This window comes from Gallinula chloropus (genome assembly GCF_964237585.1).
Source record: "Gallinula chloropus genome assembly, chromosome: 15".
Taxonomy (NCBI): Eukaryota; Metazoa; Chordata; class Aves; order Gruiformes; family Rallidae; genus Gallinula; species Gallinula chloropus.
Window position 1 is genome coordinate 7,380,016 of NC_140100.1, and position 13,777 is coordinate 7,393,792.

General features: G+C 51.9%; 1 protein-coding gene across 1 annotated transcript; it reads right to left on the bottom strand.

Annotated features, from left to right (window-relative positions):
• Positions 1 to 5,005: 5,005 nt before the first annotated feature.
• Positions 5,006 to 12,602, bottom strand: AMZ1 (archaelysin family metallopeptidase 1; the record flags this gene model as incomplete). Its single annotated transcript, XM_084271279.1, has 6 exons — positions 5,006 to 5,575; positions 8,592 to 8,768; positions 10,060 to 10,220; positions 10,527 to 10,655; positions 11,491 to 11,658; positions 12,299 to 12,602. 6 exons carry the CDS (start codon positions 12,600 to 12,602, stop codon positions 5,006 to 5,008), a joined length of 1,509 nt encoding a protein of 502 aa, XP_084127405.1.
• Positions 12,603 to 13,777: the final 1,175 nt, after the last annotated feature.

Genomic DNA, 13,777 nt, shown 5'->3' on the forward strand with positions numbered 1-13,777 from the left:
AGCCCACTTTGGGGAATGGTTGGCTTTTTCCCTGGAGGTGCTGAGCGCTCTCAGGTAACAATGTGTACTGGCAGCATCTCTGACAATGTGTGACTGTGTTCTGTGTCTCTGAAAATGTGGGCAGAGGAACTGCAGAATCCAGTATGTGCTAATAGGAGATTTCCAGGTGTGATCATATACTTCCTAATTCCAAAAGCCCTCAGCAGCAGCTCCAGGTGATCTCTTTGGTCACCTCTGCGAAAGCAAATTACCCCTTTTCTGGGCCAAAATATTCTTGGGAACTGCAGCCCTATGAGACAGTCTACAAGAAAAGTTTAACAGGTTTCTCAGTGGAGTGAGAGAGCTTTTTCTGGCAATATCTGCTGGAATGCTGTGGTTGTTTAACAGTAGCCACACCAAGCTTTTGAGATGCTTGACCAGCAGGTGGTTAAGGGGCTTGGTGGTAAGTCATTGCTGCTGTCAGCTCTAGAGCTGGTTGAGGTTTGGGTTGTGATGGAGTTTGTGATGTCTGAATTGCTCAATCTCTCAAAAAAAATCAGTAGCAAACAGTTGTTGCTGGAGTGCCAACTGGAGCTCTGTCCTTCCCAAGTCAGCAGTCACAAGCAGGTGCTTGTGTCAGTGGGATTTAAACTTTCAACTGGAACACATGGTGGGAAGCTTGAATCAGGGTGTCTTAGGTGATGCTTCATGTTTCTGCATTTCATCCTGTCCCACTTCCCATGGCAGACATCCCTTCTGTGATCCAACTGTGCAGACATTGCCCATAAGAACAGAGGCTGACGCAGTGCTGCAGGTAAGTTTGCTGGGTGCTGATAAATGCTGGTACCCAAGGGAAAAGCCCAAACTCAGCATCTCCTCCCTGGATCAGCATGGGTACCTGTCACTAGACTATTGCTTTTGCAGTTTCAGTAATGCAGCACTCTGAAGATAAAAGGGAATATGTGGCGATGTCCCCAGGGAGAGTCCTCTCTAAAATGCAAAGCAGGCAGGGCTCTAAAGCTCCGTGTCTGGAGTGAACCAAGGTGTGGGGTGGTTGTAGTAATATTTAAGTATTTGTTACAGCTCTTTGAGGAGAGAAATTAAATCCCTGTGGTTTCCAGCTCCAGTCTGGTATCTCATTATCCTGCAAGGGCCTGTGAAGAAGTTTATTCGGTTGCAGACAAACTCTTGGTGTTCTCCCTGAGACTGACCAGTGTCTTGGGAAGCTGCATGGTGTTAAGGGAGGAAAAGGTACTGGGACAACTGTTCAGGAGGCTTTACAAAAAGTAGCTTTCTCTTAAAGCCTCGGTCTTGTGCAGCTGGAACAGACTTAAAAGCAGCAGTTTTAGGGGAGAGAAGTGGTCTCATCCGCTGTTAAATCAGACAGTGCTGGAGACTGTTAATGCAACGTCAGTGGAAGGTGTTGGTTTCACCTCTCCCACCTCTGCAAGCTGTTGTGGGCAATTTCACCTCTAACTAGCAAATAGTTGGGTGTTGTAGGTTTTTTCGTGTTTGGTTGGGTTCTTTTCCTCCTGGACAATTGCCCTGTACCCTCACTCCCTTCAAATACAGCAACTTCGTGTTTTAAGAGTAGGAGTGGAATGTTCTGCCTGTTTATCCTGGGGAGAAGATATTTGCCTTTATGAGCTTGTAAATCTATTAAAAGACTGTTTTCTGCTCTGTTTGGGATTATAGGCTTTAGAAGTTGCTTCAAAACAAGTATCCTTGAGCTTAGGGCAGAAAGGGCGTGACAGGAGTTACTTTGATGGTGTAGGGTGCTCTGGGCAGCCCCGGGATGGTGGGGTTTGGGAGGCACTCTGAGCCCAGCGAGCCAAACGTGTTGTACCATCGCGTTGGGGATTGTTCACACACACCTCCAGGAAGGGGTTACCTGGTTCTGTGGGGGGATCACCTGAAGGCAGCAGCTGGCCACGTGCAGAGGTTGTCTCTAGATCTAAAGCTGTCACAACAAGGTGCCTGCAGGTGACGAGGCAGGGGAGAGAAGGTGCTGCCTTCCTGAGCCATGCCCAGGGGTGCTCAGCACAGGCTGCCAAGTCCCCTTTGGGATTTCACTTCTTGCCCAGCGGGCTGGCCGGCTCCTTTCGCTGCCTGCAGAAGGTTCACCAAACTTGCTGAAGCTCTGCGTAGCGAACTCCTAGGTTCTCCTGCTGCCTACCCACAGTGAAACCCCTTTCCTGAGCCCTTTGTAACCAGCCCCAACCTTGGCTGCTGAGTTGCAAGTGATTTCTGGGTGTGCATTTATATATGGAGTACCCTACTACTTCTGGCTGATGGCTGATCCACAGCATGACCTTCTCAAGATGACTCTCAAGTACCTCATCCCTATTTCTGTTCCACAGTTTACTTAGCAGCTTATTAGCTGCAAGGTCTGCTTCTGTTCCCACACTTTTCCAAGTAGAAGTATCCCCCCAGAAACCAGCGCAGATTGTATGGTTGCTGCTTAAACTGCAGGAAATCTGATTTAAGAGATTACCTTCAATTCCTTTCACTTCTAGTTCCCCTGTCAGCTGTTTTTTTGGCCCTCTACAGCTCTGGTCCCTGCAGAGAACAAGAATTGCACCTTTGTGCCTTGATTTGCTCTGTAACCTTGGCCAGTCATTTTATCCCTCCCTGACCCAGACTACCTCTGGTCCTTGCTCGTACTGGTGTAGACCATGTAGCAAGTGCAAAGTACTACTTACTAACCCTGGGAAGAAAAGGTGGTGCTGTGATACCCAGCGCCAGCGCTGGAAACCTTTGCTGATGTGAAGAGCAGCCACCTCCATGGGAATGCACCTGCATGAACAAAACCCTGCAGCGTAACGCCGCGTGGACCTGCTCTCCTCCCGCTGCCTACGGACCCAAACACGCATTGAGCCACCTTCTGCCTTTTACTGCAACACTGTGCCCTGCCTGTGGACCCTGCAGAGCTGCTCACGCCAGGTGAGGTAGGTGAGTTGCCGTGCTTATTCACTGCTAACCTGGGGCACTGCTGGGATGAGCTGAGCTGAGCAGGTACTTGGTGGCTCTGTCAGTGATGGTGTCAAAAGTTACCTGCTGTTGGTAAGCGACAGCTCTTCAGCAGGATTCCTGCTCTCCCAACTCTCACGTGTCCGTGAGCCGAGTGTCACGTAGGGAGTTTCCCATCTGTGGCTTCTGCCAGCAGTTCAGTTTGTGCCACCCCTCTTCTGTGTTGTCTTTGGACTTTGTTGGGCTAGAAAGCTGCCTCTTTCCCTTAGGCAACGTTGTTATCCGGAGTTTATGGCCTCTTTCAGGAAAGCTGCTGAAGTGCAGCCCAGTGGTCCAGCACGGAATTGAGTAAGAGCAAACAGGGCTGAAGGAGACGTAATCTCTTGCTTAAAATAGCAAATCGGTGAAGACACCGACTGAGCAAGTGTGGGGCAGTACGGGGAGTTGTAATTCAGGGAGGGTTTGTTTGGAAAATAGCTGCTGCTGGGAAGAATGTCTTGGATGGGGACCCCACGGCCCTTGAGGCTGCCAGGAGAGGGCGGCAGCGGTGGCTCTGAAGCACCACGCCTGCGCCAAGTCCAGGCACACAGCCTGGAAAAACTGTTTCCAGGAATTGCCGTCATCGGCCCCGGAGCCAGAGCTCCCTTTCTCTCCCCGTATGAATCATGCGGATGTGAAGTCGTTTGTGTTTCCGGAATCCAGTTGAACTTACTATGAGATCATCTTCTCTACTCACCTGCGTGTGTAAATGTCTCTGTAAATCAAGCCTTTCTCTAAAGTCTTCCGCTGCTCCCCTCCCTCCCTGCTCCAAAACCGCGCTGCGGGGCTCCTGCGGGGTTCGATCCCGCAGAGCACTCGGGAGAGCCAAAGCCGTTAACTCTTCTGAGGGAAACATCTCTCTTCCTGGCCAGACTGGACCCCATCCCACCTCCTGGTATTTTTAGTGGGGAGAAATCTGAAGCATGGCCACGTAGCTGCGAGCTGTGTTATCAGCGCTGAGGTCTGAGTGACCGGGGGATGGAGAGGGTCAGCCTTCCCTCGAGCTGCTGTCACAGAGCTTGAAAACCAGCCGGCCTCTTGGGCTCTGTCTATAAATAGCCGGTGAGGAGCAGCATGCCGGGCAGAGGGACACGGGCTCTGCAGCTCCCAGTGCCAGCACAGCAACCGTTCCTGTTCACTGGTCAACTTACGGAGCAGAGAAGAGGGAAAGGGGCCAGGCTGCGAGGTTCTCGGGGCGGAAGGAGAGGAATGTGTCTGTGTTTTCCACTTTTAAGTTAATAATCAGCGAGCGTGTGAACGCTGTCAAAAGTTTTCTCTCCTGTGTCAGCCTGCCAGGGGTGTGAGTAGTTACAGCTCTCAGCTCCAAGCCTGGCTTTGTCTGAACTGAAGCAGCTCTAGAGATCCCCTTGAGTGTCTGCCAAGGCAGGTGTCACACGAATGCTGTTCTTTACGGCAGACACGCTGCCAAGGACCTTTCTGCTTTACTTATTGTAAAGTCCTGTTCTCCTCCATCTCCATCCCCCACTCACAACGTGGGTCTGTCCAGCTCAGTTGGGCTCCCATGCTCAGCCCTCGAGCAGAGGTGGCTGTTTGGTATGGGGGGAAGGAGATGGAGAGGCGGAACGTGTTTCAGACTGAAATGCGGAGCGGAGGAGAGCTCTGTGTACAGCAGAGCTGTGCCCTGCTTTAATTTGCATCTGTTGGTTCAGATGGCCCAAGCTTCTGTGTGAACATGCCTAGTGCCTAGCCTGGGCCTCGTAGCCTGGGCCTCTTTCTTCCTGGCTGACTTCAGTGCAAATGACATGCAGCAAGAAAATGCAAGTGCCTACACAGGACTTGACATGCGTGTGGAGTCGTGCTGTCACTTAGACCAGCACAGGAGTAACCCTCAGAGAAGAACTGGTCACATCAAAGATATGTTAGCAATCTCAGAAAAACACCCTTTATTCCCATGGAGAGCTGCTCTTTCTCTCTGACAGCAACAGCTTGTGGTGAGAGGGGCCAGAAGCAGGGAAGTAAGGTGAGCGCAGCTGGCCCAACCCAGGGGACACCCAGCCTAGTTTTCCTCCCACCGCCAGCGATGAGGGGACGATTCCCCCTTGGACAGTTTTCTGGAACTCAGTTTCCTCCGCAAGGAGGAAAATTTGTCTCCGAGAACTTTCCGTAGCCCAGTGCTGTCCCTAGCAAAGGGTAGGTCCTTCTTCATAGCAGGCAGCTGTCCTGTAAACATTTCCCACCTAGCCAGGGCATCCACAGTCTTGTCTACCTGAGCCAGTTCCTCCTCGGAGACGTTCCTCTCCAGGGCAGCGATGCACATCTCCAGCCACAGTTCATAATCTTTAATGATGTCTGTGGACTTGGTGGACCCAGCAAGCTGGGGCTGGCTCTGCGCCTCTGCCAGCGAACACGAATGCTCATCCTGGTCCAGCTCCTGGCCGATGGAGAGGGCCTGGCTGCAAGTGTCTGGCGTCAGCGGCTCGGACAAGGAGGTCACGGCCTCGGAGTCGTTCTCGCAGCACATCCCTGAGTCGGAGCTGATCGGAAGGATGTCCTCCGAAGCGGACTGGTCTGCTGACTCTTGCCTTGGCCACGTGGACAGTACGGTCTGTGTCCAGGCATAGAGCTTCTGTGACAAGAGGAAAAAAAGGTTTCATTTTAGAGAGCGAGAGAGAAGAGTTACGCCTTTCCTGGTGTTTGTCAGGTAAACCAGCTCGGGTGGATCAGCTTCAGACGCTACAGTCCTCTCTGCCAGCAGGTGGGCTGAGACAGCCCCCAGGGAGCAGGGGCTTTCTCTTGTCCCATTTCCTTGGCATCATCATCTGTGGCAAAGCTGCCCCAGGCAGAGGTGGGCTCTATCTCCCCATACTAAAGACGGGAGATGCTGGTAGAAGAAACCAGCACAAACTCGCTCCTGGCTCTGGGGATGTGATCTCCATGAGAGCCAAGCCAGAGCCTTTCCACAGGAGGCTGTGTCACTGCAAACTCCTGAGATAGTGGTGAAGAACTGTGTTTGGGAATGTTAACTCCCGTGTTTTATTCCTAAGGGCTGAACAGCTCTTCCCTCCTGAGCTGAAACACATGAGGAGGAAGGCCGGGCTCCAGGAAAGAATTAATGAGAGGAAAATGGCTGAGTTAATTTCCTTTCACAGGGCTGCAGGGGCATGGAAGGGGCTGCTTCTGGCATGTTCATTCCTTAAGCTTTGGGGAGGGCATCACAGCTCTCCAGTTGTTGCTGGATCAAAGGCGATCTACCTGTCTGCCTTGTTGGCATGTGTTGGGGGGGTTATAGGTTTTTTTTGAGCTTTTTCACACCCTCGTGGCATATTTCTTCACCCTTTCTTCTGCAGCTGCCAGCTGATGCCCTGCAGTCATTTTAGGGGATTGTGGGGACAGCTGAAGCTTTGTGATGTAGCCCCCAGTGCTTAGTTTGCTGTTCCTTCCCTGTCTGTGCTCGGCTCAGGGTGAGCTGTGGTGTTTGGGAAGTGGGCAGAAGACTCCCAGCCCTACAGAGCCCCCTTCTCCTGCAGCCCCCCCCATTCCCTCCCCCTTCCCTCCACTCTGGCTCTCTCTTCAGGCAAGTGACAGAAGGGATAAAGAGCTCAAATTGAGTGGGTGGGAGAAATGGGCCCTGTTTCTCCTTTCAGTCTGAGCATGAAGCCTCGGGGAAGAATTTCATACAGGAATAAAATGGTCTCTTTCAGCGAAGTTAATCCACCCTGTCCCCTCCCTCTGGGGCAAGAAAAAATGTAAAGGGACAACTTTTCTCCTGCCTCATCCCACCTCCAATAGCCCTTCGCTCCCTCGGGGCTTAAACAACAAAGGGGGCACCAGAAGCTGCCCTAGGAGCTCGAACAGGGCAGGGGACAGCAAGGCTGTCTGAAAGCTGCAACCAGTCTGTGATTTCATGTCTCTTAAATTTCCCAAGAGCAGTGAATTGGGGGAGGAACCACACAACTGCTCCATAGCCTGGTTCCCAAGATGAGGAAAAGCTGCTGAGATGGGGATGTTAAGGAGTCTCTCTGGGTTATTTAAGGCAAAAGGAGGGGGTGATTGACTCAGGGTTGTCACCAAAACCCCAAACTCTTTCCTGTGTCTCGCACTCTGGGTGGTTTATTGATTTTGGTTTGGGAAGGGTTTGCAGGACTGCAGCCTCTTACATTCTCATTTAATTAGAAAGGGATAACCCCATCACTGTTGGAGCGTACCTGCAGGCAGGAGCATTGGAGGTAGATGCTCTCCTCAGGTAAGTCACTAAGAACAAAACCTATTGCCTGACACCTCAAAGAGCTCCAAGAGGCTTTTCAAACCCCTCTGCCATGGCAAACCCCACCTCCAGCAGCAGAGCAGCCCAAGAGGGGATGCTGTCGCACCATGGCAAGGATGTACCGAACTCAACCTCTCAGAGCAGCTCGAGCACTGTCTTCTCCTGCAGTGTGGCTGCTGCAAAGTAACCTCAGTGCTATGTGCAGAGCAGCCTGGGATACTGCAGGAGCAGCAGGTGGAAGCGTTGGCTGTGGTGGGGAAACACTGCAAGAATTTATTTGCTTTAAGTTTTCGAGGTGCCTCACGGCTGGAATGAGCAGCTGGGATTGAAAAATGGAGCATGGCTCTGAGTGGGGCTCAGATAAATAAACTGAGGGGCTCTTCCTCCTGCATGAGGACTGGTTTCCTGTCCCACATGCTCTTCTGCCCATAACTGTCTCTTGCAGACTCCAGCAGCATTACCTGCTTCTGGCAAGGAACAGCTTTGGGTCTGGTATTTCCTGTATTTATTATGAGCATCTGGGGCTGTTGTGGCAGGTGGGGGTCTGGGATGCTTTTCTAAAGGGAGATGTGACTTTAGACTTGCACTTGACCAGCCCCAGCCTCTCAAAACGTGCTTAGCAAGTGACTTTACTGTCTGATCTGATACCGTCTCCAAATGCTTTGTGGTCTCCTCTGTCAGGTTCCTTTAACTGTTTAATTCATCCCTGGCATTTCTATCTCCTCTCTCAATGCCACAGCAAAGCCTCTTACAGAGATTATCACAAGTCCTTTATACTGGCTTGTACTACACCTAGCTGAGCTTTTCCATCTCAGGGGAATAGATAGGATGCTTGGCAGGCATATCCTCCTCGGGTCTGTGTTCCCTGCCACGGGGCATGCTGAGCCAATTACAGTATTTACTGCAGGTGCAAAGGCAAAAATGTTTCTAGAAAAGCTTAGTGCAGAAGACAGTTCTCTTCCAGAAAGCAATAGCTGTGTGCTGACAGGCTGGGTGTTTAAATAAGCCAGGCTGTGCAATTTGGGGACCTCTGGGACTGACCCTCGGACTGTCAGACGGGCCTGACACCGCCGCAGAGAAGCGTTAAAACCACACAAGTGTGTTTCCTCCCCACATCCTTTGCTGTGCTTCTGTGCCTGGTTCCAAGCCCAATGAACCCAGGCGCATCCCTGGCCTTGCTCTGCATGTACCTTGTCACAAACACAGCCCCCAGACCTTACAACAGGCAGCTGCGGAAAGCCCTGTCCTCAAACACGATGTGTGTCAGGCAGGAGGTGTAACGGGGCAGAAGACAGGCCGCTGAGTGAGAGTGAGCACATCACTTCACCTCCACCACCCCTAAGGCCGGGAAGGGCCGGTGGATCTCTCTCTCTCTCACCCTGTAGCGCTCGATGAGTTTGAAGCCCACGACATGCTGCAGCTTCCGCAGGCAGATGGGACAGGGCTCCAGGGGCCGCAGCAGCGCTTCGTCCAGGCTCAGCGCGCCCTGCATGATGCACTGCAGCCAGCGGCAGGTCCCCAGCCCCATCAGGTGGCAGATCTCGTGACAGGTCACCTGTGGGGACAGCAGAAACCTGAGCCGTGCGTGGTCCAGCTGCTCCTGACCTTCCTCTTCCACCTTCCCATCCCGCAACAGCCTAGGCAACTCATCACTCAGCCCTGCAAGGCTCCAGGTGAAAGGAGAGTGTGGCTCCCTTCTTCCCAGGTACCCCAACATCTATGTTTCTGTGGTGGAGGAGGAAGGGGGGTGGTTATAAGCGGCTGTGGGAAGACCCTGTAGAGAGCACGTTTAGAGCGGAGTGTGGGGTGTTTTGGTTGGGGTTTTTTAAGGATGAAAAACAGTCCCACTGGGGTCTGAGAAGGAGCAGCACAGTCCACACAAGGAATCTGTAAGAAGATATTGGTAATAGCAGATCTGGGTCCTTCTAGAGCAGATGCTCTTAACATTTGTGCCAAAGCAAAGACTAAACTGGAGTCAGCTGGCCAGGCATGACTGCCTGGGGAATTGGCAACTTCAGAAGGGCCGAGGAGGGAAGATTTTCCTCCCCTCCTCCCATACCACCTGACATCATTTGGAATTACCTCAGGAAAAGACCTCAGACTAGAAAATCCTGAGCAAATACCAGGGGAGGCAGAGAGAAATGCCAGCAGAGGTGTTGGTGCGGCCGTTCTGTGTGGGCAGCTTTGGGAGAAATGTTAGAAGAGGGCACAGGGGAGATGCTGCAAGGGGGGAGGACAGTGCTTACAAAGAGGGTGTGTTGCAGATAGGTGGGGTTTAAGGACATCTGCATAAAATTACATGTGCAAGCTTCTCTGAGGTATTCTTCTTATCCACCCACATAAGCAGGTCTGGCACATGATCCTCTCCCCTTACAGACACCAATGTCTGAGGAAGACACAGTCACCCCTTCTCAGCCAGCCATCAGTTAACACCCAAGTCCACTACACATTCTGATGGCCTTCCAAATCCTGTATGAGCTAACAGATCCTACTGCCTGGGCATCGCCTGGCAAGCCAAGTGCTCAGATTACCCAAGCATGAGTCTGGCAGCTGGGCAGAGGTTTTGCCTCAGTGTTGCTCCACGACATAAGGCAGGCCCTGCAGCCTCACTATACAGCTGATGCTTTAGTTTGCTCCAGTGGCAAGGGCAGCAAGAGCACTACAGAGTGCTCTATAAGCTCTTTAGGACTGTGTTAAGTGTGTGGACTTAGCCGTGATTGCCCATGTCTTCTGGAAGCAGAGTCTCATGTCAGCTTCTCTGGGCTAAGACATGGGTTATGCCCACACCTGAAACAGTTAATCCTATGTGGCAAGTACTATGGGGTGCAGGCGGTTGCTGGTCCTACCTTACAGCACTGGACCATCTCTTGGGCACTGAACGGCACTGTCCGGTCTCTGCTTTCCTTGCTGACTTCGCATGAAGCCTTCTGTGTGAGGGGATTCAAGCTGCTAGAGCCAGCCTGGGGGAAATCCCCAGAAAATCTGGCAAAGCTGCAGACTCCCACTTCTGTAAAGAGAGGCGTGTACAAGTTAGGCATCAGCTCTCTTATGGCTATCTCACACCTTAGGCAGCATGAAGAGCAAGCTGTTGTAGCACAGTCCAGTTGAGCACACTTCCCAAAGGGTGCCTTGGTAACCTTTGAGTCCTGATTTTCCCAATTTTAAAATGGGAAAATCCTGGTGACACTCATCAGGGAGCAAATAAAATGTTAATGATAAGATTTGACTATCTCCATCTGCCAGGAAAGGTTTTTTTTGGTACAGTGCTGCCTTACTCACACACTGTGCTAAATCAAGGGCTCACCAATCCCACCTTGTCCTGGCAGGAATTTGCTGAACGTGAAGCTCCAGGTCTCACACGGGTAAAGGTCCAGCAGAGTGAGTCCAAGCACACACAGGGCATCCATGGGCTTGTTGTTCTTCAGGAAATTCAAGATCCCATCTGGACAAATAGAAGAGGTGTTCGTTAAAATCTAGTGTCCCTAGAAGGCATGCCAAGGGCTGGTATTTCCCCTGTTCATTGGAAGGAGGATGCAATGTGGCCCCAGCAAGGGAGAGCTGCTGGGTTCCATATCTTGGAGGCTCCTGCGTAGCCCAAGCGTGACCAGCCCTGACTTCTGAAGTGGGGGTGAGTGCAGCACTAAAACCAAGCAGAGCTAAAGGCAGAGGTGGAGGCAAATTCAGTACTAACCCATGGAAATAAGTGCCAGGGAGTAGAAGAATTTCCCTACAGGCACCTCAGGCCTGAGCTGCAGCAACAGCATGGCTGCAGCGTTGGGCTTGGGCCTAGCACATGCTGCCCATCGTACCTGCAAACTGCTTCTTCCAGGCAGGTGATGGGCAGCTGACAAATCCATTTCTCTGGGCAGCTGTGTGACCCTTGAACCCAAATTTCCTAATGTGAGAAGCCAGAGAGTTCCCCACCTGTGCCATCCAGGCCATGAATTTACTTTGGCTCTGGACAAGAGGTGGGAGAACTCGGACTACACCAAATCAACAGAGCCTTCCCGTGGGCCTCATCTGATCCCTCTGCAGAGCTGGACCTAGACATAACAGCTCTGAAAAATACAAACAGCAGAGGAAAAGATGATGAGGGGCACTTTGTTTTTCATGCCTGTTTCCCTCCCAGCAGAGTTCTGGCTTTTCCATGGGAACAGGATCTCTCCCTTTTCACTCCCTTCCTCGTCCCCTCCCTGCTCAGGGCTATTTCAGGCATTTCCAAAGGGAGGGCTGTCCATGTGCCATGCTGATGTCCCTGCCCGCTCCCGGGTCCTTACCAGCGTGAAGCTGCACCCTGTCCGAGTCCCGGCTGTGGCGGTAGCAGCAGTGAATGGAAGAGACAGGGATGGAGGGAAGGCACTTCACACGGAGACCCAGGAAGAAAGACTCAACGCAGCTCTGGAGGGAATCCAGCAGCGAGAGCCCAGCAGGCCCTTCGATTAAATCTAAGAAGAGAAGCTCTGTTATCAGTTCCTTAAAGCCAGGGTGAAGCACAGGGGCTGAGGGGGTCTGTGGGGCTGGCCGCAGCAGCAGGGGTGAGGAGGGCTGGTTCAGTCTGAAGTTAATTGCTTACGCTGGGAGGTGGTGGACATCTCGAGATGGCTACACAGATACAGAGGAGAGGGAGCTCTTGTCGAGAGGCAATGCGAGGCATTAGTGTGCTTTCTCATTAGCAGGGCAGATGTGCTAGGAAGGTTGTCCCCTGTCTAAGTTGCATGGAAACGTTAATGTGGGAAGGAGTAGCTCGTTTTTAATGAACCATCAGGGATGGAGCTCCAGAAATGCTGGGTTTTATCCAGCACTGTTTTAGATAGAGACACATGTGTAAGTATGTACGTGTATATTCACAGCAGGTCTCACCCAGGAGCACACATACCATTTACAGGGCAGGTCCACTGATGGTTGTCTTTGTGGCTTCTGACTCTGGACAGGGAGCACACCAGAGCCTTTGGTATGGCACTTATCTTTGCTATGGTGATTGTTACTTTGCAGGTTGGTCCTTAGGAGAGGATGTTAGTAGCCTTCAGCACCACCCACCTCCCTCCCGTATCTTTCCAGGTGGCTCAGTGAAGATGTCCACGTTACCTATAGGTTGCAGGTAAATGTGCTTTCGGTAGAAGTTCTGCTTCCTCCGCAGCATGGCATGATAGAACGTCTCAAAGTCCTCGGGGGCATCGGGGTGGCTGAGGAGCCAGTCGAAAGCCGTGCGGATGAGCAGCGTGCAGAAGAGTGTTCTCTGTGGGTTGTAGGCTTCGGAGAGGAACAGCTTCTCCGCCCTGGAGAAAGCTTTGGCATAGAGCTCCTGCAGGGCTGGGTTGGTGGAGATCAGCGCGTCCTTCAGAGCCCGGGGCCCGAAGCTGAATTCCTGAGCGTGTTTGCACTGCAGCATCGCGGAGACACCCACCGGCTGCGGCGCTGCCTGCGGAGCGGATACAGCCCAATAGAGCCATCAGCACGTGGCCTCGTGAGAGACCTGGAGACCTTCACTTGGGCAAAATGCTCTGAGGGCAAAGCAAGATCCAAGCTGTAAGGTTTGACTGGGAGCTTATAAATGCTGCATGTAGTGCTGGCCAGGAGCCCTGTGCACATACGTGAGGGTACCTGTTACAGAGTCCCAGAATGAATCACACAATGTGTTAGGTTGGAAGGGACCTTTCAAGGCTTTCTAGACCATCATAGGGTACTCTGCACACACATGTATGTTACTGGTTTATGGATAACGTACCAGTAGATGGTGCTCAAGAATGTGGAGCCCCATTATTGCTCCCAGATGTCTGGTTTATATCAGATCATTTTATTATTTTGGTTTCGGTGCTCTATCCTGAAGTCCCACTAACATGGGAAATACATCTGTGTGTTGTGCAACTGGCTGCACTGGACCTCTTGTGATGTTGGAAGGTGGAGCTCCTTTTCACTTGAGCTAAACCCTGTGTCCTGGGGCTCCCAAAGGCAAGGAAGGTCCATGGCAAGGAAGAAGATCTTGGTCTTTGTCTATCATCTATCAATCCATCCATCAGATGCCTAAACTCCTGACTTACCAGTGAGAGCAGCTGTTTGCTGTTGCACATTTCCTCAGCCTTTAAACCTCACCCTGAGGCACTGACCAGGGGTACCTGGCTGCTCACAGCGCTGGTGGTGGGCTGCAGGACATGGAAGGTTTGCCCAGACCCATCCACAGGTAGGACTTGGTGTGCAAGACCCGTGTTTGCTGGTGCTGCCTGTCTAGCAGACATGAGCGGGCCCATTGCCACCCTGTCACTTTGTGAATAACTTCATGTCACACCACGTTAGCATCAAGGCTGCTGGTGATGATGTAAAGTGGAAAATAAAGAGTGAATGGAAGCCTGCAGCAGGAAGAAATTAAGTCAGAGTGTCCTGGAAATATCCCCCCAGGGTCCTTCCTGAGACCAGCATTTTCCAAAGCCGCAGAAGTCCAGTGCCCATTTCCCATCCCAGTTTATGCCCTTATGGAGATTCCAGTAGATTTCTTGGGGAATAGAAAGAGGAAACTACAACCCCCGTGGCTAACCTGTGTCTGGATTTTTCCAAAGACATTCCCTTTTC